Here is a 26451-nt window from a genome sequence, read left to right on the forward strand (position 1 = left end):
CGTTTGTGCAATTTGGTCTAGGCAAAAGAAGATTGAGTGTAGCACCAACCACAGGAACAAGTTTGTGCAATGCAGAGTGAATGTAATCTATCAGATTCCGCTGAGCTGTGGTAAGGTGTACGTAGGGCAAACTGGCCGATGCATCAACATTAGATTATTAGAGCATGCCAATTCCTTAGCTGGTTCCAGAGGGCAGCATCTGCCTAGCCATTGCAAGATCTGCAAGCATGACGATAAAGATTGCACTCCACTTTTCGGCAGCACTAAGGTTATCGGACGCGTGAGGGATAAGAAAGAACGTGAAGTTATTGAAGCCTTGGAAATCGCGAGATTAGGGCCTGATAAATGTGTTAGCGAGGCTTACATACGCCTGTACCGCAAGGGGTTGGAATTTCATGGTTTGGCGTGATGATTATGGCTTTTGTCTTTGCTGTTGGTGCGCATGCGCTTTGTTGTCGAAGGAAGGAGGCGTTGGTGCAATAAACCAGTTGTTAGTCTGCGCTTGTCTCGTGTGTTTCTGTGCTTCTTCTCTCTTGTCCCGTCCTTTTTGCGCAGTTATTCATACTTTCCATAATATTTTCTATAACAGTCGTTTTGCAGCATACTTAACGACGTTACTTGTCCAGAGGCTGTCCATATTGCTCAGCAGGGCATTTTGTGTCATCGTTCAAATTCGCTGATTTGAATAGGCGTGGTAAGGAAAGAGTTAAAGTAGCACAAAAAGAATAAGGGCAACGAAGAAACACAGAAATAGCAGGACAACTGCTGTAATGCAGTTATAATTAAAATCTCTGTGAGCTAGTCAGTTGCTGATCACGAGAACTTGAGATGGCGTCAAAAAAAGAAAACAGACGATGATGAAGGCACCCAGAAATGGCAGGACAAGTGCACCGCTTGTCCCATTGTTCATCTTCAAGCTCATGCTGACCCCTATCCTTTCCTTAGCATGCTGTACTGTGTTTTGCTCCTCTGAGATATGAGGCTTTCTCTGAGCAATGATTGTGATGTTGGGTGTGGTGCCAGGGTTTCCGCGGGCACAGTGGAGGTACGGCACCTTCCCCCAGGTGTGCTGGTGCAGTTGGTGCCCCAGGATGAGAACCACTTCCACCTGGAGACAGCTGACACCCAGAGCGTGCTCTCGCTCTACGTGCAGAAGGACTTCCGGTGAGCACTGTTCTACTGACTGTTGGGTCGCTCAGAGAAAATTAAAAAAGAAAAAAAAATCCCCCAGCCCACCCACTCGCTTGTTCGGGCTCATATTTTGCATAGAGGTGGTGTTTGATTGCCTATTTTGTTTTATACTGTTTTGGTGTGGTACTTGCCCTATATATTCAATATTAATTGGAAATTTCCAAGGTATGCGGCGACAGCGAGACAAAACAGCTAGCTTTCATAGCAGTAATGCCAGTAGTGCCATCACGTGCCCTCCGGGCGAACGAGCGCTCTACCATGCTGGGAGGCTACAGAGAAATGCAAGTTGGGTGTAGGGGGCAGTCACATGCAAGCTATGTTTTCTGTACCCAATATTTAAAAACCAGTCGACATTAGTCGAGAAAATACTTTTGAACCAAGCGTGCAGCTGCTTTCTCTCCCTTGTATTTGTCCACAGCCTCAACAGGAGAGCGCTCGCTCCTCGGAGTGGTAAGTGGTGGCTTATTAAAATGATAGTAAAAAGGAAGGAAAAGATTTTTTGCTAGCCCCAGCATCTGCCATGGACACTGAGGCACTTGAGCTGGGGAAAGGGAAATAAAGGACAGCAGGCAGAATGAAGAAATGAAATGAAAGAGGTGAAGGGACAGGAAGAGAGGATGGGGGAAAAATTATATACACAAAAAACTATTTATGCAATAATAAATGGGTGCATGACAGTGCTACCGGTACCACTGCTGCTGAAGAATGCTGTTTGCGTCCGCTGCCACTGCACACTATGGGGATTTTCGATTGACTCTAACTGAATCAGGAAATTGCTCCACCAAATACCACCTCTGCATTAAACTTGAGCTCGAACCAGTGAGTAGTGAGGTTGAAAGAACATTTTTTTTTTTTCGATTTTCTCTGAGCAACGCAACAGCCAGTACTTTTGGCGCCGGCCATCTCATCCCAACTGCCCTGGTGGTGACTCATTCAAACCCTGGGTGAAAGAAATGCAATTTTGGCATTTCATTACAACTGTCATGCTCAAGAGGTGCTGCAGAAAGAAGTGGCAGAATAGCATATAGGCAAAAATGGTCCAAACTATGCTACAGCACAAGGCAGTAACAGTACAGTGCTTTACCGAGGTTGCTTGCGACGCGCAATGTAGGTATTCATGGCTGCTTTATCGGAGATAACCCTTTGGTATTGGACATAACAAGTCGCTGTGCTATAAGCCAGCATAAAAGCATCAGGTTTAATGGAAGCACAGCTGATGCTACTATGCATCACTAGAAACTACTGCTTGAGCAAGTAGGCCTTAACCCTTTCAGGCACCATATTCTATTTCAATTCAGAGCAAATATTTTCTTATATCAAGGCCTCAAGAACGCGAGTTTCCAAGTTTTCTAACAGAAAACACCAGTAGGTAGTTGTTACAGCGTTCACAAAATTTTACAGACAGTAAAAATAACTGCAAACTGCAATATTAACGTGCCAAGTTTATGAATTAAACACTATAAAGGATTGTGAAATAATTTTTTGTATCAGTGGTGTGCATGATGCAATAAATTGTGCGAAAAAAAGCTGTCATTAGTGCTGGTAACGAAATCTGTCAGCAAAAATATGGCGGAGGGTCTGCTGCCAAGCTGAATGTTTCATGAAATATTATTTGCTGCATTTAAATTCTAGCATATTAACTTGCGGGCCTTCTTAACCACTTTCCTAAGGAACAAAATGTGACAGCGTTTAAATGTAAAGCTAGGTTGCGCGAGAAAAGACATTCACACGTGATGACAAGACAGGACGAGTGTGAACTTAACCGAAGTTTACTCGAAGAACAAGCAAGTGTACATAGGTAGTTTTGCGAGCACAGGCTCAGAACAGTATCAAAAGCAGCTATGAGAAAAAGGACAGCTGCAACACTGTCCCTTTGAGGAAACATACTTGACTATTATAAAGTCTAACCGACGTGTCACTAATACAGCCTATGGCTCTTTTCTTCACAAATATGCTTCAAGAAGTTCTCATGCTGTTTTATCTTTGCACTTGCACAGAATCTCGATTTCTTTTAATAAAGGCTTGCATTTGTGTTCCAGGCAATGTTTCAGTAGGTGACGGTGCTCCTGGTCTGGAATTGTCCTCTCGTGCTCACCAATGCGAACACTGATTACAGCGAACACTGATACAGTCAGAAGAATTTGATAAACCACACCCACTTGGCAGTCCACATAGGGTCTCTTGTACTTTACACAGCAGCCGTTTTGTTTCTTTTTGGTAAAATCGCATCCATTTCATGCACATAGGCGGCTGAGCTTACAAGGGGCCAAGAATACCAGCCGGACACCATGCTTATCTCCTACTTTTTTCAGGCTGTGTGCAGTTATTGAACATAAGGAACCAGTACTGGCCTTTTGTTATCTATATCGGCCTGTTGTTTAAGATGTACCTTTAACTTCTTTCACCAGAGTTTCAGCAACTGCCAGAACAACCATATCGGGGAAACCAGCCTCCCCCAACCTTGAAATCTGCAAGCCAAACCTCGACTGCATGGCATATATCCAGTATTTTCTGAGAGCATTCTCTAAAATCTGTTTGCCAATTGCCCTTTTAATGGTTTTTTAGTGGGAAGAATCGGAGGACAACAGTTGCTTTCTTGAGAAGCGTGAATTACTAGGCGAGTTGGGTATTCATGTTCTATCAAAAAACAACGAAAATGAAGATGCAGGACAAGAAGAAAGCACACACACACACACACACACACACTGTTGCCAGACTTCTAACTGATTTATTTCTTGCTCATCCACATACTTGAATCCGTTTGCTTGTGCAAGCGCACATGCAAACGAAAAAGAAAGAACACAATCTTGAACGAAAGGGGGGGGGGGGGGGGGGCAAGAAAGTCATCAACATATATTAAAAAATGGCTGAGGGTTTAGCATTTTTAAGCAGGAAATATTGTGCAAAAGCATGGTATTTTTGTTCATTGACCCAGGGAGCCAGTTATGCACCTTTCCTCTCCTCAAAATCAGCAGCTGGTTTTGAGAAAAAGAAAGGCGAATAACTGCCTTAGTTTATAGGTGAATGCTACCCCCTACTGACAGTGTGATTGAGGTGCCCACTGACCCAGTGAGCCAGTTACACTTGCTACTCGGAGGCTTCACACACAGACCCACGTGGCTGAAATCCAGGGAGTGCAGCTAGAAGTGCTTTCGCCCTAAAACATGAACTGTGTCTTCACTCTTTCGTACACCAAACAAGGTGTGCTCAATGCTGGATATGTTGCATAAAACTGGTGCTGCATGACGCAATGTACGCTCCCTGTCTCTGCAGAAAAGTCTGGTTGTCAAACATAAGAAAAGTGCCATTCAGGTAAGATTCCAACCGAGCCATAAAACTCTATACCGAGGTGCCTGTTGCATTTTGCAAGCCTACTGTAGCATTGGCCTCATTGCAGCTATGCACAGATTCAAAAAGTGGCTGACGTGGAATGGCGCAAAATAAGTCTTCCACATCAACAGGAATTTCAAATCTAATTGAATCATTTGTCTGCTGGAGCGAAATGACGTCTTCAGAGTTCTTTGTCGCAAAAGGGTCCTCGATTTGCAACATGTTCAAGTGCTTCTGGAGAAAGAGACTGATTTTGTGTTGCCAGGTGCCTTTTTTGCTAACTGTGGCTCTCAGTGGCACTTGAGCCTTGTGCGTTTTAAGGACAAGAGCACTGACAGGCTGTCTTTCTCACTGTTGTTGATAGCACGAGACAGTTTATCTAGTCTAAGGCTTTGGCATAATGAAAGTGTATCGTTCTTTGCATATGTATGTTTGGCAGGCACCTGTTAGTCCTGAGCACAGCCACTGTTGCTTTTTCGCCAAAAAGTCCCATGGGCAAAACAACAAAACTGCTTGTTTGTCAGATTCGATGCGTTGGCGGTCATTCCTTCAGGGTCGCATGGCTTCGACCAATCGGGGAATTCCTTGACAGAGGATTCAAATTTCTTGTGAGGCGGCAACCTAAATGCTCGCGCATTAAAGACTGCAGTATTTTCCAGAATGATGTGAAGGTGGCTTGAAATAAAGAAAAGTGCAAGCTACAGAGCACACTGTCAGAAAGTTGCCAATTTGCAGTGTACAGTTGTATACTGAGCACCATAAAGGTTTAATGAGGTTTCACTGAATGTGCATGGCCTTGGAGTACCACTGCTATGGCAGGGTTGAGACTTGGGGCCAGCATGTTTTGCCAGTTTCTTTGTAGCATGTTTTGGAACATTGTCAGTCAAAGCATAGGTATTCTGCTTTGCTTGCAGCAAGGCAACCCCAGCTGGCAATTCCTTCACTTGGACTGGACAATTTCATCGGATCCTCGTCCTAATTCTGCGCAGGTACTTTCTGCAGCACCCGTACGCACGGCTCTTTGTGTCGTATTTTGTCATCTTCTGCAACTTCCTGGTGTTTGCCGAGGACCCCATCTCGCACAGCCGGACAGAGAGCGAGATCCCCGTGTTTGGCAATGTCTTCTCCTTTGTGTGCACCAAGTACCCCCCCGAGTGGGGCTGGCGCTGCGCCAAGGTGCTCCTTTGGCTGCTGGCCCTCTTCTGCGGGCTCGTCTGCGGCAAATACTTCATCCACCGCTTCCTGCTGCGTGAGTGTCCCTTGCAGCCACGTTTTCGGCTCTCGGCGGTAAGGGGCTGTGCTGCATCCCTTTGCAGGCAACCTGTTCCGCCTCAAGATGTTCCGTGAGGAACAGGGCACCTGGATGATCATGCTGTTGACGGTGCTGGTGTTTGTGTACATGCTGTCCCTGGTGTACAATGCACTGCTGCTGAGCGCACACCCACACCCGGATGCCTTCCGCATCAACGCCCTGATGGGCGTCACCAATGCCAGCTTCATGAAGGTGGCTGCCTGTGGAACCTGGCTCGGGGACTTCCTCACTGCTTGGATGGCAAGTGCCCCCCCGCTCTGTGCTTCAGCACCACTGCTAACTGTCCAGATTCCCCCGAATTAACCAAGTGCACTGGAATTATGTGGTACTGTTTCTGTAGACATTTCTCGTCCTCCTCTGTTAGCCTGGCACTGGTAAATCAGTAAATAAAAAAAATTACAGGTCATGCTCTACAAAAGCAAGCAGTTGACCACACTAATGCCTGCGTCGCCATTTCTCAAGCCACTGCAAACACCTTTTGTTGGCCATTGCAAATAGCTTGCTTTATTTTTATTTAGTTTTATTTTTTATTTATGTATTTTTTTGCCTGGCTCATGTTTCGCACGAGGTCGATATGACTGGATGACGCACGGAGGTTTTATAGGCAAGCGCGTGGTAGCTTTCCATGACTTCAACAGAGGCAGAGTTTATATACATCATCTACCTTCTGTTCGCTCATGCGCATAGGATGACGTCATGGAAAGTTCCACTGCTGCTGCCTTGCCGCACAGACTATGTTCACCTGTATCCATCAAGTAACACGGCACTTGTCATGGCTTGTGCTCGCTTCTCAGGAAAAATTCCTGGGTTCCAATCCGACCTGTGGAACTTCTTTTTCTGCGTTTTCTTTTTCTGTTTTTGTGATGCAGAAGGACCCCACACACATCACTGAAATTGCTCACCGTGGCCAGTAATGCTGGCGCATTAAAAACTGGAGGGGACACACAAGCTTTGCCCTAAGGGCATGATGCGATAGCAATAATGGGTGAAGCACATATGTGCAGAATTGGTCATTCTCTATTTTACGTTCGTAGATCCCTGGAAGTGGTGCAGTGGTCAAGCGGTGCGCCACTGCCCTGCAACTGCAGCTGCTGCCACCGGTGGGGCTTGTGTGCCCTTCCCGAGCAGTGTCTCATGGTGAATCATTAATTTAACTGCCACCTGCCATAATGGGAAGTTTGTTCACATCCGGTGGGCAGGTTGCGATGACGTCACGTGTGACGACGGTCGCTATTTCCACTTGCACAGACCCTTCTAGTGCTAACACATTAACAAGTGAGTGCTAGTTGCCAGCTGGAGCAGTCACCTCCTCCTCCCCCATGCATGTGCCCAGGTGACGGACATGATGCTCCAGGACGAACTGTACCCAGGCTGGGCGCCCACTCTGCGTGCCTTCTGGCAAAGCCATGGCCGCACGCGCATTGTGGTCTTCTGGTCGGTGGCGCTGCTGCTGTCAGCGCTTGTGGTCAGCCTCATTGTGAGTGACCGCATATCCTGGGACTACCTCAACCGAGAGTTTGTGGCCACCACGGAGCTGTCGCGTGCCTTCCTGGCCTCCTTCATCCTCGTCATGGACCTGCTCATCGTCATGCAGGTGAAGGAAAAATTCCTGCAGTTTCAGACAAGTGCCTGACAAGGCAGACTTGATGTCAGTTGGGTTGCATAGATTTAGTCAGATGGATGATTGAGCTGAGAGTTGAAGAAGAAGATTCTTACCCTCATGTGCTTTAGGTCTGTCTATGCTCCAACACTCTTGGTGCATAAGCATCCACTGGTGGTTGAAGTCAGAGACTTACACTGAAGCTGTTTTGATGCAGCGCAATGCCATGCGCTGGTGCAGGTTTGTCTGGCATGCCGTCTGTCATGAAATTCCCCTGGTGGCACTGAGCCAGTGACGAGAACAACTACACGGTGCATTCTGTATGGCCATGTGGGAGTGGCATGGGTTGCAGATTGTAGTCATGCACAAAGTGCCTGTGATGTGCAGCAAAGACTACGTCAGACTGGTTCATATATTTACCAACGACTGAGTGAGCACAAAACAAAAGCATTATCCAGATTGAATTTTTTGTGTGCATCTGATCATTCCAGGACATTAATAAATGCAAAACCATTAGTCTCTAACACTGTCATCTCAGCAAGGCGCAAAACTCAATTAACACACAAAATTTATGAACCTCACAAAATCATCAAACAACAAGGAAGACTGTATCGGCAATCCATTTATAGCCTTACAATGAAGCGAAGCTTAAAGGGGCTCTGAAAGTTACGGCAACTTGTAATCGGAGTCAACCTATACATGGAGCCATAAGGTCGACTTATATGTGAGGTCAAAAATGCATCTATACTCACGTATTGAAGCCACTCACATGGGGAAGCCATCCTCCACCTTTGTCGTTGAGAATTTGCTCTTTTTTTTTAGCATTAGCTTTTCTTAGTGAATTCCTCAGTTTTTTGCTGTCCACAGCGCAGTGCCTGGCAGTGCGCCAGTAACATCATGTGATGTTTAACTTTTGGTGAGAGCTACTGTGGGGATAGTATGCTTGGCGAACTTGGCAGAGTGCCAAGACGCTGTGTGCTCTTGAGAGGAGTGCTGGCTGCCAACTTACATGGTCTTTGTGACATTTTTCTCGTGCGGCATCTCTGCACCACTTGCAAATTGAGGTTATTACACGTGCAAAAGTAAAAATTAAAAAATGCGATGAAATCTCATTTCACTCACCTATTTCAGTCACCCAGTACCAAGGTTGGAGCTTCTAGTTAGGGCTATACCTTGCGCCCGCGTGGTGGAAGCTTGCATGCACTGTTGACTCCCTCTGGCTTTGGGGTTGGAAAACTACCACTAGTCCACCTTCTGTGTCCTGTTCTTCTCTTTCCACATGTTTGGCAGTGGCGGCCGTTGACCATTTCTCTCTCTTTTCTTTTTTAAGCAGCACTCTCCTACTAGATAATTTGAAATGAAATGGAAAATGTAGCCCATAACATTATTCTTATTAGTTTTTACCTGCTTGTAGTGCTTTTTTTAGTTTGTTGCCTATTCAAAAAGACCACAATAATCAGATGTATTTGATTTATTTCCTGAATATATGAGAATCAAGTACAAATTGAATGCACAACCAATCAAAAAGGCAGTGCCTAGCTCGACTGTTGTGTCAAATCTGCTTATTTATTTATTTATTTACTATAGAGACCTGCAGTGCCCGAAGGCATTATTGCAGCGGGGGAAACACAATAGCTTCCGCTCGATTAGCCGAAAGTACACGGGATAACAAAGATACAATGACACAGCTAACAATAGATGAGGAAAAGCATGCACTGAAGGAGGACAACTGCGCTCCTTAAATACCATGACACTAAAGAAATGAAAAGACATATGTGAGAGAACTGCGCGCCATGTCACACATCAGATAAGAATGCGCGGAATTGATTTTCCATGCAGCACTCAGTGGCGCCGGCTGGCAGCCTGTTCCACTCATTGATCGTCCATGGAAAGAACGAGGTTTTGTAATTATCTGTCCTACATTTTAATCTCTCGGATCTTCCACTGATGATCAAATCGTCTAGAAAAAAAGTGAGGTTGAAGCAGGTACCGTTCTTTGTCAATGCTCAGCTTTCTGAAATAGATGCGATGCATGATTTGCAACCTCAATTGTTTCCCACGGTTAGCTAAAGATCCCCATCAAAGGTGGTTTTTAAGAGAGACAAAAACTGCTGTGGCATTTTGACACCATTGGGCCGAAGCGAGTATTTCTGGAGGAGAATAAAATATTAATACAGTAGAACCCCTCTATAGTAAACTGACTTGGACCAGCAAAAATCTTTAATATATATCAGGGTCTTTATTAGTATATATCAGTTGTTGGTGATGGCATGACTCTGAAGATGCTGTCTGGTAAATAATTGGCTATGTAGTAAACATAGTGTTGGTTTATAAAAGAAACATTCACAAATACCTTCCATCCTGCTCTCATTGTCCTTTTATGTGGTAATTATTTATTTTTAGTTGCCAAATCTCATGGTATCACGTTTTCAATTTTGTCTTGTTGGAACTACCGCATTTGCACACATACAATGTGGCTACGATTATAGTGCGAGTTCGACTTCATGTGGACACCAAAGTTTTGCATAAACACGGCATCATTTTCCGCAGCGTCAGCACCATTTAAGGTGCAGTAGTTATAAGTGCGCGACACCGTCGAGCCACGGCGGTACCGCTCATGCAATGCCGCCGCACCTACATTTCTTTCTGCCGCTTCCCTGTGCTTCGCTCTGCCGTGCTGCGAATGTTCGCCCCTTTTAAAGCGAAAGCTACGCTGGCCTAGTGGCACTGATTTCGCCGTGGGCTGCAGTTTGACCTTGAACGTCCTTGCTATGCCGCTGCCATAGCAAGGCATCACGTGACTTCACCGCGACGCTGAGCCAAGTCTTCGCCGTCGTTGCGCCGGGGCTCCACAGACGCGGAGCGGCTGCTGTTGGACCACGTGATCTAGCTGAGCAGACGCGGCTCGACGTCTGTAACCTTGATTGCTGTTCCGCACCCTGGATAGGCAGCGCCCACCCTGCCACCCTGGCAAGTGGTAGTTAAATTAATGGTTGATCGCGAGAGGTTGGTCACCCAATGAACGTTTCGGCCTATTGCTGCAGTGCTGTGTGTCTGCCACAACCTTCTCAGTGCTGATGCATGCAGCCCACATCTCTCTCTCACCACCATGCCACATACCTCAAAGGGCGATTGAGGCGTCCACTGACCCAGGGAGCCAGTTATGCACCCTTCCTTTCCTCAAAATCATGGGCGTCTGGAAGGTTGTCAATGCTACAGCTTTTTCTTCGTATGTCCTGGATTAGCTAGGCTAATCCACATTCATTTTTTTCCCTTCCTTCCCTACTCTTCATTGCCCTTTTACTGCCTTTTCTTTGTCAGCGACCTGCACCGCCTTCTTTCTGTGTTCATAGCCAGCTTTACTTCTTTTTTTTTTCGTGTGCGCCGCGCGCTCTGCCTCAGGGCCCCCAAGGACGTCTAGAAGTTGGCTTCTCCGCAAATCTGGGCTTGGTGATGAAACTATCTCAGAGAGCATGGTCAATCGTCTTTGTTATCATTTGCCTCCGAGTGACTGCCTCGCGCGTGCCGCGTTGTCATTATTTCGTGGCAAGTACGTCGCCACGGACAGACGCTTTTTACTCTAGCCGTTTATCTGAAAAAAAAAAAAAAAACTGCAGTAGTGTTGAAATCTGGGTCAGTTGGTACATGTTCAGTAGTAAAAACAGTCAAAAGATGGGACACAGCAAAGAGACGAGGCACACACACGACGCAAATACTTTACTATAACAGAAAAAAAATGCAGTCTATAGAAGGTAAAATGGGACCACAGTTCACTTTACTATATCAGTTTTCTATAGCGGGGTTCTACTGTAAAGCTTTGTAGGGGGCTAGTTGGTCGTACATACTGAGACTAGGGAGCGCTACAATCAAGACAAGGGGACAACACCATATAAGAACACCACGAGACACAAGCGCAACAAAACTGTATCACTATTCAAACAGTCCCATTGTGTGTGGTTAAATGGCAACTCTGGCAGTTTTCTGATTTTGGCAGATGTCAGTGCAATTTTTATTGCAAGTTGTTCTTGGGGCCAAGGTTGTATGTGCCTAATGACACTGCTTAGAACTATTTAGTTTTCTCACAAAATAATTTTAGAGATTTGTGCTGTCAAAAAGGTGATTTTTACTGCTGGCCCTATGCTTGATGACATCACATTTGACACAGCCTTGGGTGGGGAGCAGGCAGAATGGCAGCCCAGCAAGGAACAGGTTTCTTGGATTTGGCTGTAGTCTTTGGCTCGCAGTTTGTGCGTTGTGGTGACCGGTGTTGTGGACTGCATGTGAGTCACTCAGAAAACACAGTAGGAGTGCTTTTGCGAACCAACTACTATTAAGAGGAAGGTTATAGAAACTGCATAAAAGGACAAGGACAGGAGGTAAAGAAACGAGCACGACGCCTTGGGCACAGACTGCCAACTGTTTACTCAAGAAAGTGAAAGCACAGGCTATTTAAGGGGGGACCCCAAGGCACACGACCACCTTTGTCACTAGCACATGTACAGATAAACACGGGAGAGAAATCTACAAAAGAACTGGTAACAATACTTGAGGCCAGGTGAATCAACATGGAAATATGAAATCACGCCACACATGAATTCGTGTAAGAACACTAAAAAAAAGTAAAAACAACTCTCAAAACAAAGATGTAAAGATGGTACATTGTCTCGTAACAAATAACTTGAGTAAAGGTGAAAAGTGATGAAATAAAAATTCTTCAATTTCTAATAAATTCTCCTCACTTAATTCTGCTAAATAAATAAATTTTGAGTAGGTGCTTTAATGAAGGAGCACAAGAGCACAACTTGGCAGTAATGAATAACTCTGGAGGCCACCTAGCCCAACATTGTAAGGGATGCGAAGGTGTGGTTGAGGGAAAGAAAAAGAGTCCTTGCGAATTGATCTTCGCAAAAACAACTTTTTTGTTCAGATTGAAAGACACAGCCAAAAGGGAGGTTGTGGAAAAATTTCATGTCGTAAGACAGTTGTGTCTGCAGACCGTTTATTTTGGTTCTACAGAACAATATTTCTTTTCTGGAAGGCCACTTCTAAATTTTTTTAACCTTTTACGCGATGTTTTGTCACCATTTTTTGTCATTATTGCTTCATTAGTTTTAGGCCACAGTGTTAATCTTTTACTTGTGTTTACACAGTTTAAATCTTTTACCTGTTTTTACACCCATTCATTTGCTCAGTGTTGTTACCTTGCCCTTATGCCTGTACTTGCATTTTCACATGACCTATCTGCCTCACCCTCACCTTCACTGAGAGGGCATAGTAGTAGCGCCAAAAAAACACAGGAACGACAGGATAGAAGTAGACAACTCAGGCGCTTGTGTGTTGTCTACCTTCACACGACCTTTGCTGCCTAACCTTCATCATTACTCTGGTTTATTGTTGTTTTACTTTCTGCCATCTACATAGTAATCTCGTGTGTTATTGCCTCAAATTCGCCTTTACTCTTGTTAACTCTTATTTTGCATTTTACCATTTCGGTTGGCATAGCACATGTTTTTATTCACTCACTTTTCTCCCTTACTCCATTTATTTGTTATGAGACAATATACCATCTGTACTTCTTTGTTTTGATTGTTGTTTTTAGTTTCTTTAGTGTTCTTACATGAATTCCTATGTGATGCGGTTTCATATTTCCTTGCTGATTCACCTGGCCTCAAGTATGGTTAGTTTGTTACCACTTCTTTTGTAGGTTGTTTTGTAGATTTCTGTCCCTTGTGTTTATCTCTACATGTGCGAGTGACAAAGGTGGTTGCACACCTTGGGTTCCCGCCTTACATAGACTGTGCTTTCGCTTCCTTGAATAAACAGCTGGCAGTCTGCGCCCATGGTGTCGTGCTCGTTTTTTTACCTCCTGTCCTTGCCCTTTTGCGCAGTTTGTAACCTTCGATAATGAGCCAACTAGCCCATAAGAATGTGCTCCTAAAGAAATGATTAAGGTGCTTCGCAAAAAGTGGATTTATGCTGTCCTGTCCGGAGACTCATCTGGTCCTCCACTCCAAGGGCACATGTCTGTTCGGAACATTTCATGTGGGAGTGCTACAGAGACAACATATTTCTGAAAAAGGTGCTCAGTTTCCTGAAGCTATTGCAGGAGGTTGCTGAGCTCGACCACTATTTCGATATTGTTCTAATCAGCGGTGCCTATAAGCTGCCTATTTCTCCAAGGGGCAGTTGTGAAAAAGAGCCGATCTGTGGCAAATTTAGCTGACAGTTAGGTGTCTTATTATGGTTAGCTGGCCTTGACTACGTAAATTACTGCAAGTAACAAACAGGCTAAACTACAGAAAGATCACTTGCGCTGAGACGGGAATGCCCGGGAAACCACATCTGAATGACACCTTGGAAATCAAATATTATTATTGAATTCAGTGAGGACTCTTGATAACTTTCAGTTACCATCATGCTCTTAATTAACAAAATATGCCATATCAGCATGACAGCAGGTGGAAGATAGTGAAGGCTTTCAAGAGCTTCCAGCCATAATGTTTTAGCTGCACTTAAAAGATTGCTTACTTATTTGCACCTTGTTAGATGGGCATGCAGGTTATTGTTTTAATCTTTTTGAAATGGTAGTACAGTGCAATCCACTTATAATTCTATTGAGAAAACTGGATAATCCTATCGTTATAACCGATTATTAGGGGTGTGCGAATATTGAAATTTTCGAATACTAATCGAATACGAATATGAAGAAAAAATGGCTTCAAATATCGAATATCTGTTCAGTAGAAAAAAAATTTCAGAAAACGATGAGCAAGCAAACGTTGTTGCCCTTATTTTTTTCAAAATAGTGTATGGTCTTTGCAACTAAAATAAAGAAAACTAGGCTACCTCAGTACCGTATAAAAAAACGATGTGCACAGAAATGTATACTACTTGATTAGACAGCATAACAGTATCCAAACTATAATGAGGTATTGCAAAACAAAATCCATGAAATGACAAGACTGCTGTAGGTGTTTGCAGCGCACACGAAACACGGACGGACAGAAAAGGCCTTCCGATTGTTGCCACGCCTGCCGTTACGCCCGCTAAAGAGGTGTGCACGTTACAATGCACCATGCAATAGGCGAGATTTTGACAGGATCGCTTGCCCTATTGTGACTACTCGTCACGCCCCTTCAGGAGTCTCCCGCGGCATTCCGCAAGTAGGCTTTTCCGCATAGCGTACTTTACAAAACGGGATAGCGGAAGTCACGCTCGGAGAGTTATGAAGGCGACAGGACGCATTCTTCGGATGTGGGCATTAAATATGTAACGTATTACCGAAAGATTAAAAAAAAGCGCGATCTCGCGTTGCGATTGTTCGAAGCGGGCCGTCGGCCATCTTGTTCGCAGCATGGGTGATATGTGGGAAAGCCCACTTTGGGAAATTCTCACGAGGTGAAGCCTTGCGATGTCGGGACGCGGTCGGTCCGCGTGAATAAACGGCGGAGAAGAAAGGGGATAGGGCCTCTGTATTGTTTTCCTGGAATTTCTAACTCGATTATCGGCTAATTTGCTTAGATGTTGTGGTTTTGCCACGGTCGAATTTATGAAAGTATGCGCAGTATACGATCGCTGGCGAGTATTCAGGGAATTTTCGAATAATCGGAAATTCACGAATATCAATTTTCGAATATGAATACGAATCGAATATCAAACATATTCGATTCGTATTCGAAATGTCGAATATTCGCACACCCCCACGGCGATTATCATTATGTCTGGATCGGCAAAAAAAGTGAAAAGAACACACCCATGTATTCTTCCATGCATGTAGGTATTCCCCATGCATGTTGCCACTGCAGCTCCTGTCAAGGGAGCACAGAGTCTTGGCGCTCTGCCAAGTTCGCCCAGCCAGCCACCCCCACCCCCTCAGGAGCTCCCTATCAGTGCAGCATCTTGGCACGCTGCCAAGGTCTGTGCTGATGGCAGCGCGAAATGGCCAAACAAAACTGCAAGAAAAGCGAACCCTTAAAAAAGAACTGTCGACCATCTCTGGAGGAAACTATGTTTGGGTGAAAGTGGGTGAGACAGCCGAGGGAGCAGCCATGCAAGCTCTTCCCTCCAACAAATGTGACCACTGTAGCCCTTGGTTCCCATTCCCAAGGCCCTAGGTGACGCTCCTTAGGGGATTTCCCTGCGCTGGTTCATTTGGGGTATTTTTACCTCATTCGCTTTCTAAGTATTTTATTATTTATCAAACTTTCTGGAAACTTTTGGTGGTAAACACCATCCGGGTGGCCAGAATCCTATCGTATCCGTTATTTCGCCGATAATTGTATCATTATATATGCTTTATTTTTACATGGGGGCAATTGGAGAACTGATAAATCTAAATAATTTGATCGTTATAAGCGATCTTTATAAGCTGTGAAAGACAAAACTAACTTTTATTGGGCGAACCTGTGCCCACAAAAAGAGGCTACACTTAAAGCACAACGGTAGCGGCGAAAATCTGATCCGCGGGTCAAGCGCGTCGGCTGTTATATAGCAGTCGTCGAATGTTCCAGACTAATCGTTGGGACCCGCGTGCCTTCCACAAAGTTCTACACCAATCGCGTCAGGCGATGAAATCAGATAACGTAAGGTTTGGCTACACCAGACAGCGAATAGAAGCATCGATGACTTGCCAGAAACGTCTGATAGATGCAGGCGCGTCCCACGCTGTGCGATAACACTTGTTAGGCGGTATTGTTAGGCGATATTGACACTTGTGTCAATATCGTTATATCGAGTATCATTATAAGTGGATTATAGTGTAGTACTCAGCAGTTACTTTTCTCCTACCTTGAAATCTCTCCGGCACTGGCATTTCTGCAGAGCAGTTTTCTGTCTAGGCTATGGGTCATCTTTGTGCTGTTTCCCCTATCTGCACTCCTCTTGCTTTACTTATTCTGTATTCAAAAAGCACCAACAGTGCCAGGGGCACTTTTGCAGGGGGCACCCAGCTTTGCAGCAACCATCCACAGAGTTGCGGCATACCACATGCGCAGGTAAACCATTCCAATCATCAGTGGTCTGAACAAAGAATGAATTTTTTGCAAGATTAGTCATAGAGATGTAAGGTCGAACTTTGCAGCTGTGCTCTCCTCAAGAAGACAGGTAGTGTGGGGAATGAAGATATGAGGATGGAGATATCCCCGTTTGATTTTGATGAATAGAATTGAAAAGTTTCAGCCTTAGATTTTTCTAACGTTCGCAAAGGGGCACTCAGCAAAAAATTTTTCTTCAACACAGTGGTACTCGGAAAGTGTTCGTACCTCCCAAGGACAAACCTGGCAGTAAGAGACTGAATTCTTGCAAGCGCATCAGTATGAACATAGTGAACCAGATCCCACACAGGGCAGGCATAGTCATGAATAGGCCTGACATAAGCATGGTATGCAGCCTCTTATCGTCTTACACATGTTCTTTAGATTATGTTGCAAGAAGCTGAGAGATTGCCCAGTGCTACTAATTACGCTATTAACTTGAGCTGACCATGAACTGTGTTCTGAAAGTAGCACGCGCAAGTATTTCTATGTAGGTTGTCTATTTAGAACCTCTCCGTGCAATTAATATAGATAAATTTGTGTTTTTTTTCATTTGAAGGAGATATGTACACATTTTTTCACATGCCATCTCAATTTTTTCAACATATATCATGATAAAATTCAATCGGTTGCATTGTACAAGAGAGCCTCTTTCTAAACCAATGTTTGTGATTATTTGAGAAACCTGTAGGGATCATGTGTTTCATTAATTCCAAAAACAATATGTATTCAAATATTTTACAACAGACAAGAGTAAGTGTAATTGGCCTGTAGTTGGAGATGTTAGATTTTGATCCATTTTTAAATATAGGTGCCCCATTTGCAGTGTTCCAGTTATAAGGTAGCTTACTCCCTGAAAGCAACTTTTTTATATATTAGACAGAGGTAATTTTCTTGCATTACATAGAGATAATGGGCTTTACCAGCAGAACAGTTTTTAAAACTCTCTGTGAGATGCCATCAGGACCGTAAACTTTTGGTTCAATGATATTTTCAAGCAATTTCGCTATACCGTTATAGAGCTAAACCTGATTCATGGGAACAGGCTACTTATTTTCAGGCTGCAAGGGAGGGTTGTTGCAAAGCAGAGGCGCTGACTGAAAATAATTATTAAACAATGCAGCCTTCCGATAATTATTGGTCACAACACGATCTTCGTGCTCCAGAGCAAAAAATACTACGTTATCCTTCCCACAACGTTTCATATATTTTCATATTTTCTTTTTGTTGCCACTTCTAAAACCTAGGGCAAAGTCACGAAAAAACCTATTCCGGCTCTCCTTTACATGGAGCTTATCAAGCAATGTTAAATCCTCCAATTTATTGAAGTTATTCACCGACTTTGTTCTGCAATATTGAGCCTTTCTTTTCTCTTGGATGTCTGGTGACCTTAGTCTGGCTGAAAAGGGGAGTGCTTTAAGTGAAAGAAAGAAAGCGAAATTCATGAATCCTTGGAAATCATGAGATTAGGGCTAGACAGATGTGTTAGTGAGGCATCCATTCACTTGTACCACAAGGAGTTGGAATTCCTCGGGTTGACGAGATGATTAAACCTTTTTTGCCTTTGTGTGGTTTATGCACATGCACTTTGTTGTTGAAGGAAGGAGGCGTTGGTGCAATAAACCAGTCATCAGTCTGCACTTGTCCCGTGTGCTTCTTCTCTCTTGTCCCATCCATTTTTCCTCAGTTTTTGTTTTTCAAGTGCATACCTTCATCCTTTTTGGCTTTCACATAGTTTCATTTCATTTCATTTTATTTCTTTAAAGGCCCTATGACGGGTATTACATAAGGGGTGGGAACTAAATTGTACATAATTTTTTACATTTTCAATGAGCTTGGATGAACAGGTGATGGTGGCAATGTCGCCTGGAAGGCCGTTCCAGTCTGCAGCTGTGCAGAGAAAAAAGGAATTGGCAAAGGTGACAGTGCGCGAGAGTGGATGGGCCACATGAAAATGGTGACTGGTGCGGAGTGAAATGCGTGCTGTGGGAGGGAGAATATAAGGAGCGGTCCGCACTGGGCTATTAAAGATTTTATGGAATAAAGATAAGCTGGAAGCGCGACGACGGAGTGATAAGGGCGGTAAATCGGATGCCGTTTTCAAGGCGGAAACGCTAATGTCATAAGCATAGGATGCGTGAATAAACATGGCCCCGCGATTTTGCACGGACTCAAGAGAATTAATGAGATAAGCTTGATGGGGATTCCGGACTGGTGATGCGAATTCCAACTTTGACCTAACCAACGATGTATATGCTAGCAACTTTACATGTTGAGGAGCGTGACGAAGATGTCGTTTTAAGAATCCTAACGTTCTGTTTGTTGATGATATTGTGTTAGTGATATGCAAACTCCAGGAAAGGTCACTAGAAAGTGTTACGCCTAAATGCTTGTGGGACTGAACTGGTTCTATGGACACATCAGAGATTACGTAGGAACGAATAAGAGGATTATGACGGCAGTGGACAGATAAAAGCTTGCACTTATGAGGGTTGAGTTCCATTAGCCATTGGTTACACCAGTTCTGGACAGCATTAAGATCACTTTGAAGAGATGCTTGGCTAGCGGATTTAGTAACTGCACGATAGATTACACAGTCGTCAGCAAACATGCATATATTATAGGTGGCTTGTGATGGCAAATCATTAACGTATATTAGGAAAAGTAGCACGCCGAGTACAGATCACTGAGGAACACCTGACTTTACCGGAAGAGAGTGAGAGTTCAACAAGGTTGAGGACTGGGCGAGTTGGTAAGTATTCATTTTAAACCAGCCAGAAGACGCGACACAAAGGAAGAAGCAAACAAGACGAGGCTGGACTAACAACTGAAGTTTTATTGAAAGGAAGAAAACAACGAAGACTCGCACTACTGTAGTTTATAGAAATGAAAAACAAATCTGTCGCGAGATAGTTGAAGCCTTCTACATTGCTAAGGCTAAGGACACGTGTGTGGCTAAGCCGTCGGTAAACCTTCACGCTAAGGAATTTGCCTTTTTAGATAACTTGTTAGTAAGACCCTGTCATTGAAAAAATTTTTTGTGTGCCCTTTCACTGATACGGCTTATGTGCGCACGCATCTCAGTGCGAGTCTTCGTTGTTTTCTTCCTTTCAATAAAACTTCAGTTGTTAGTCCAGCCTCGTCTTGTTTGCTTCTTCCTTTGTGTCGCGTCTTCTGGCTGGTTTAAAATCAGTGAGAGTTCTTATCTTTATCAGAAACAAATTTGGAGCGATTGTGAGGAAGGCTTCAAGCCACTTCGTTATGTAGGGGTGTAAATTTAACCTGGAAATTTATGTCAGTAAGCGTTTACGGGGTACTTTATCGAAGGCTTTAGCGAAATCCAAAAATATGACGTCAGTCTGTTGATTGGAATCAAGGTTTATATGCAGATCATGTAAGAAAGCTGCCAGTTGGGTCTCGCAGGAGTAGCCCCTGCGAAATCCATGCTGTGCCGGGTGAAAAAAGTTATCAAGGAAGGCCATGATATGGGTATAGATGACGTGCTCCATGATTTTGCAGGGTACGCTGGCTAGGGAAATGGGGCGGTAATTTAAGAGCGAATTTTTATCACTTTATTTTGTAGACTGGAACGACCTTCCCATGTTTCCAAAATCCTTGGGCAGTTGGCCAGTGAGGAGTGACTGCGAGAATAACAGCGACAAGGAAGACTCACATGTATCTTTGGTGTTTTTGAGTATTTTGGCATTGATGTTGTTGATGCTGGCAGAGGATGACAGCTTCATTTTTTCTATTAATGATGAGATTCCTGTTGGCGAGAATATAAGCGAAGGCATACGTTCCTTTGGTTTATGGGGGTTTAACGTCCCAAAGCGACTCAGGCTATGAGGGACGCCATAGTGAAGGGCTCCGGAAATTTCGACCACCTGGGGTTCTTTAACATGCACTGACATCGCACAGTACGCGGGTCTCTAGAATTTTGCCTCCATCAAAATTCGACCGCTGCGGCCGGGATCGAACTTGCGTCTTTCGGGTCAGCAGCCGAGCGCCATAACCACTGAGCCACCGCGGCGGCTGGCATACGTTCCATAATAGATGTCGGTTCTGAAGGAAGTGACATGCTAGCTTCTTTTGTAAACACAGATGAAAATGCCTCATTAAATAGATTGGCGCAGTCTGTGTCTGAGATGGGTTCACCTGATGCATTGGCAAGGGAAATGTTACGCGTGTGCTGTGGGTTGATGACTTGCCGGAATTTACGGGGGTTAGTTGTCAGCATTTTAGGCAAATCGGACTGAAAAAAAGCACGCTTGGTTTCACGCGTTTTTTTTTAGGTACGCTTTTTCTGCCACATAGTATCTATTCCAAGCGTTCTCACTGGGATGCAATTTCGCTGAGCGGAAGAGGCATTTCTTTTTGTTTTCCAGACGTTTTAGACAACTGTTGAACCATGGGTTTCGCGAACTGTTTCGTATGACTACTTTTGGAATAAATTTGTCTACCAATTCTTCAATTTTCTTTTTGAATAATAACCAGCTTTCATGAATCGTTCTTTGGTGAAAGTTGGGTTCAACAAAGACTAGGAAGGTGCGAAGTTCGTTATTAATAGCAGCATATTTTCCCTGATCATATAATCGGATGGTTTGTCTATTGGTTGCGCGGAGCAACGGTTTAATGGTGAGGCATGCATGTATTATTTTGTGATCACTAACACCTGGATAATACGTGATGGAATGAACACATTCTGGATGATCGGTTAATATTAGATCAAGGGTATTAGCGCTGTCTTCTGTTACACGCGTTGGCTCAGATATTACTTCTACCAGACTGAAATTAAGGCAGACATCAAGAAATTCATTAGCTTCACTGCTACCTGTAGCGGTTAGGTTCTGGCAATCAATGTTAGGAAAGTTGAAGTCACCGAAGACGAAAATGCCGGCGTTAGGATGCTTAGTTTTGATTTCATTTAATGCATTATTAAATTTGTGCGGAAAATTTGGGCTGCTATTATTGGGTTTATAGCAAACGCCAATGACAACTGACTGTGGTGAAGAGTGGAATAGGGTCCACAATATTTCGATGTCTGATGAAAGGTTGATGGGCATGCATGACAGTTCTTGCCTGGTTGCAATAAGTACGCCTCCTCCCCTCCTATCTTTGCGGTCATTGCGATAAACACGGAAATTTGGCAAGTCAGCGAGGACTTCGCTGTCAGATATGTCAATGTTGAGCCGCGTTTCAGTCAGGATTAGTAAGTTGCTGGAAGACTATGAGCCGAGATTAGAAATGATGTCCCGCTTTGAAATAAAACTACGAACATTCGTGAAGACCGCTGACAAGGAAAAAACGGGTTGCGGTGAACGTTTCAAACGCTTTGGCGAAATATGTTGCCGAGGTGATTGCTACTGCACTTCTTTTACGGTTTGCGATGTCTCGTCGAAGATGTAACGCTTTGGATCGATGTGTAGTGTTTTGAAACGCAAGGTGAATTTATCTGTAATTGACCGCGCATGGGCAATTTGCTGTTTGCGAACATGACGAACAAGAGGAGAAAAGTCTTCGCCATTGCTGTAGTCTGTCCCTTTTAAGTTTTTTTTCACTAGAGAGAATGCTGTCTTTAGTTTTGAACGACATGAATTTTACTACGATTGGCCGCCTGCGATCTGTCGAGTGGCGCCCAAGGCGATGAGCGCGCTCGATTTGATTAGGAAATATGGTGAAATCTAGGTGCGTAGAGCAATGGCTAATGACTGTTTTCTCTGAATCCGCAAAACTTTCAGAAGGATTAGTGTCGGGAATATTGTAAAATATTAGGTTGTTACGGTGAGAGCGGTTTTCAGCATCGTCTACATGTGCTTCCAATTTCACGATCTGTTGGCTTAGTTGGGTAAAGTTCTAAGGCTGTCTATTTCAGAAATGATTGCAGAAAGCGTAGCGTCGTGAGATTCCAGAGCAATCATGCGCTTGTTTAAATCGGCCAGAGTTGAATCAGTTGTTCTGAGCTGTATCTTAATGTCCTGTAAGACGCAGATTAGGGTAGTTTGGCCAGCTGTTAATTTCTGCAGTTCGGAAATTCTGGTATCAGAGTTTTTCGGCCCAGGATTTGTCTCCTCATCACCCGGCAGGAGTATAAGCACAGGATCGGGCGTAAGCATTCAACAACACTGGTGCAGTACTGTGGGCTCGGCAGCTGCATTAGTAAGTAATTGCTGGTTTTCTGAGCATAAAGAGAAAACTTATTGCCAACCTGCATTTCGAAGAGGAACGGATTAGTAGACTGCTTTCACACAACTGCCGAGCCCACAGAGCGGCGGCGACAGATGCGGCCCTTTTATAACTGGCGAAGCCGTTGATGATGACGTCGACAATGGTAGCCATTCAATGTCCGGGCGGCGATATTCCGGCGGTGGCACAGGCAAATCTAGTATCAGTGACGCAGTTTTTCCAAGATTGGTGCAATGTTTATCTTCTGTGATGAACGCGTGTGATGAAGGTCGAGGGGAAGCAGCCAGCAAAGCGGCAAAGACCAGTTGGGCGGTGACGGAAAGGGCCTGCATTGCGAAGAGGAACGGATTAGTAGACTGTGCTTTCACACAGCTACCGAGCCAACAGAGCGGCGGCGACAGATGCGGCCCTTTTATAACCGGCGAAGACGTTAATGATGACATCGACGATGGTAGCCATTCAATGTCCGGGAGGCGATATTCCGGCGGTGGCACAGGCAAATCCAGTATTGGTGACGCTGTTATTCCGAGATTGGTGCAATGTTCATCTTCTGTGATGAACATGTGTGATGAAGATCCAGGGGAAGCAGCCAGCAAAGCGGAAAAGACCAGTTGGACGGTGACGGAAAGGGCCTGCATTGCGAAGAGGAACGGATTAGTAGACTGCTTTCACACAGCTACCGTGCCCACAGAGCGGCGGTGACAGATGCGGCCCTTTTATAACCGGCGAAGTCATTGATGATGACGTCGACGATTGTAGCCATTCAATGTCCGGAAGGCGATATTCTGGCGGCGGCGCAGGCAAATCCAGTATTGGTGACGCTGTTATTCCGAGATTGGTGCAATGTTCATCTTCTGTGATGAACACGTGTGATGAAGGTCCAGGGGAAGCAGCCAGCAAAGCGGCAAAGACCAGTTGGACGGTGACAGAAAGTGCCTGCATTGCGAATAGGAACGGATTAGTAGACTGTGCTTTCACACAGCTACCGAGCCCACCTATAAAGGTTTTCGTTTAACCTAGACGTCACAAGAGTAGTCATCACTGATGGACAGATTTGTGCCTTTTAACTTGTGGTCTTTACGAAATATATTTGCATGATTTTAAGTCGACTCAAATGTAATTTGACCCCCCCCCCCCCCCCCCCCCCCAAAGTCACATTCCTGAAAAAAAAACAAAACGTGGAGGTCGTTTACGCCTGGCCTTTAATAATAGAACGCGATAGCACTATCCTGCGGTCTCCGCTTATCGCCAGCTGCTATCGGCTGCCGCGCGCGGGAGCGCCCGTGGGCACATTCCAAAACGAAAATGTATTGGTCACTGGACTACTTGTTCACACTTGCGCCATTGTCCTCACTAGCGCTGCCATCGTGATCGCTGCTGCGGTCCCACAGCTCGTCGTTCTAACATCATCGTGCAGTGAAATCCTGCACTTCGCAAACAGCCACCTGACGACATCGCGTGGAAGAGATAAAAATTTTGCCTCTCTGCAGCTGCCACCCTGTATCACCCGTTGCGAACGTCGAACTTGCGGTCCGGGGTGCAGTTTGTTTCTTCGGCGTTAAGAATGACAGCCATCTTGAAAGTAGCCGTGAACGAGCGCCGGTCGCTTATCGGACCTGTAGCACAAATGACGAAAAAATTGGCGGTGGTTTAGCTCTGGTTAAACCTGGAGTGACGCGATAGCTATGGCTGGCCGAGTGGAACTTGCTCAGTTGAATTGCAAAGTCAGTCAGTGCACTGCGCCGCCGGCAGCAGCAGCTGCTGCGCACCACGAGGCTTATCACGTGACCCATCAGGTGACGAACCACGTGATCAGCCACGGCGCCGCGCCGCCGGCAGCTGCTCTGCACCACGTGACCAACCATGTGACAGCGTGGTGGCGCCGCCACGCCGAAGTCTCGAAATCCTACTTTAAAGTAGCTATCACTACAAAACTTGTGAAACGCAGCCGGCAGTAGTCAAATGCGTCAGAGCCAAAGAGAAAGTACGCGTGAGTGGTGTCGTCTCTTCCTTCGGCTGCCGACACTCCCCGGCGCCTCTGTGGTTCCGAGTGAGGGTGCCGCCACGATTGGAACAGTGGCCTTTCCATGAACGCTTGACGCTCCCTTGAGTGCCGAGTGTGCGGTTGAAAGTAAAAAGAAAGAGTAGAAAGTGAATGCGTTATCGGACCGCCACTGCTTATCAGCAGGCGCAATCTGTGACCACATATGGGGAGTGGGCTGGTGCCGATTTGCGACAGCCACCATGGGCCGCCAAGCGCAGGGTAAGGATGCCGGTTCTGCGCGTTGACATGGCAGCTGCTCAAGACCAGCACCAAGAGCGATGCGACGGAGCTGCACAGCAAAAATGCAACCATGCTGTAGCGTGCCTGATATCTCATTTGCCTCACCTTTATTTATGGTGCGATGCTTTGGTTTCGATATTAAGTCAACCCCGGCCCCACGTCAGATTTTCAAATCTTGAAAAATAGTTCGACTTACAGTGGTGTAAATACTAGTTCAGTCTTTTCATCGAAGCTGAAAAACCGCATGTTAACTGGCCTGTTAGAGTCATGCCTTGTTCTGCTAACACAGTGCATTCTCTCAATGCTAGAAATTCTTACGCCAGTCTTAGTGCTAAACACAAATATAAATACCTTTGTTTCAACATTAAGGATGTTAAGGATGTACCCAAAAAACCTATGACTGGCTTGGCACCCCCCTACATACTGAAAAAGCAGCTGCAGCAGAAGGGCACGGACTGTACAACAACAAAAGGACTATTTTGCATAGCTAAACATTCCTTTGAAAGATTACAGTGAATGATGACAGTAAAAATAACATGAAAAAAGTTGCACAGATACTGATAATAGTAATAAAACAACCTTTGGAGAAAGTGCATAACTGGCAAAACTGCATAATAATGCCCTAGGAGTCGTTGTACAAATTAAGGTTTGGAATTATGAACCCAGGCATTTCATGCCCGTAATGGTTGTGATAAGATGGCACATAACAGACAATGTAGTTTCATGTTGAGTTGTAACAACTTTTGGGCTGTAAGTTAACTATATCATCTAAGAAGGTGTCATTTTTCCATTTTCTTTCGTACCATTTCTTTAGCAATAAATTATAGAGGTCATTCAGTGGTGTCATTTTCAATGATGTGTGTGAAAATGTTTTGTATGAGCCTTAACCGGAGTATTTGCAATGGTATGAAAGGCCTTTTTCTGTATTTCCTGTAACCTTTCTTTTTTTGATTTGTTGTGCCCTACACGAGGTGACAATTGGAAAGATTTGATAGAAATTGTGCATTATAAAATAAAAGTTCGACACTAAGAAGTAATAAAAGTCGAACTTTGCATAACTTGCCTGTGCATCTGCAAGTTTTTTGGCAAGATGATCAGTATGCAAGTCCCATGACAAATTACACTGCATTAGCCAAGCTAGGCATTTTATTGAGGAAGCTATTTCAGTGCATTGGGATGGGAACCTTTAACTCGTTCCGGCAGTGAAGCAGCTTTTCTGTTTCATCTCGAGTCAATAGATAACAGCAGTGTTACACCCACTGCGATTATCTCGGTCAGTAAATTGAACTCGCACATAGCAGCAGACAAACCTTCAGCCATTTTTTTTGCAATGCTCTATTTGTCGAGTGTATCCGGCCAAACATTCACTAAGTCTCAAGTCTGTCTGAGCTATAGAGTTGTCACGCATTTTTTAGCTTCTCCAATTGTTTCAAGTATGGTTTTCTGCCTGTTAAGAAGCGCCTGAACATCATTAGTCTCAGTACCTGGATTTGACTCTACAACTTAAGAAGGGACACTG

The 26451-nt window shown here is 44.7% G+C and overlaps 1 protein-coding gene across 3 annotated transcripts in view; it reads left to right on the plus strand.

The window, feature by feature from the left end:
* LOC144127832 (transmembrane protein 117-like) overlaps positions 1–26451 on the plus strand; it is a 113370-nt gene that overhangs the window by 26652 nt on the left and 60267 nt on the right. For all 3 annotated transcript variants that reach the window (XM_077660790.1, XM_077660789.1, XM_077660788.1), the window contains exons 5-8: positions 1024–1164; positions 5511–5770; positions 5838–6073; positions 7167–7427. In XM_077660790.1, the coding sequence (XP_077516916.1) occupies positions 1024–1164; positions 5511–5770; positions 5838–6073; positions 7167–7427 (898 nt within the window). The remainder of the gene's footprint in view (positions 1–1023; positions 1165–5510; positions 5771–5837; positions 6074–7166; positions 7428–26451) is intronic.

The sequence above is a fragment of the Amblyomma americanum genome, chromosome 4 (genome assembly GCF_052857255.1).
Source record: "Amblyomma americanum isolate KBUSLIRL-KWMA chromosome 4, ASM5285725v1, whole genome shotgun sequence".
Taxonomy (NCBI): Eukaryota; Metazoa; Arthropoda; class Arachnida; order Ixodida; family Ixodidae; genus Amblyomma; species Amblyomma americanum.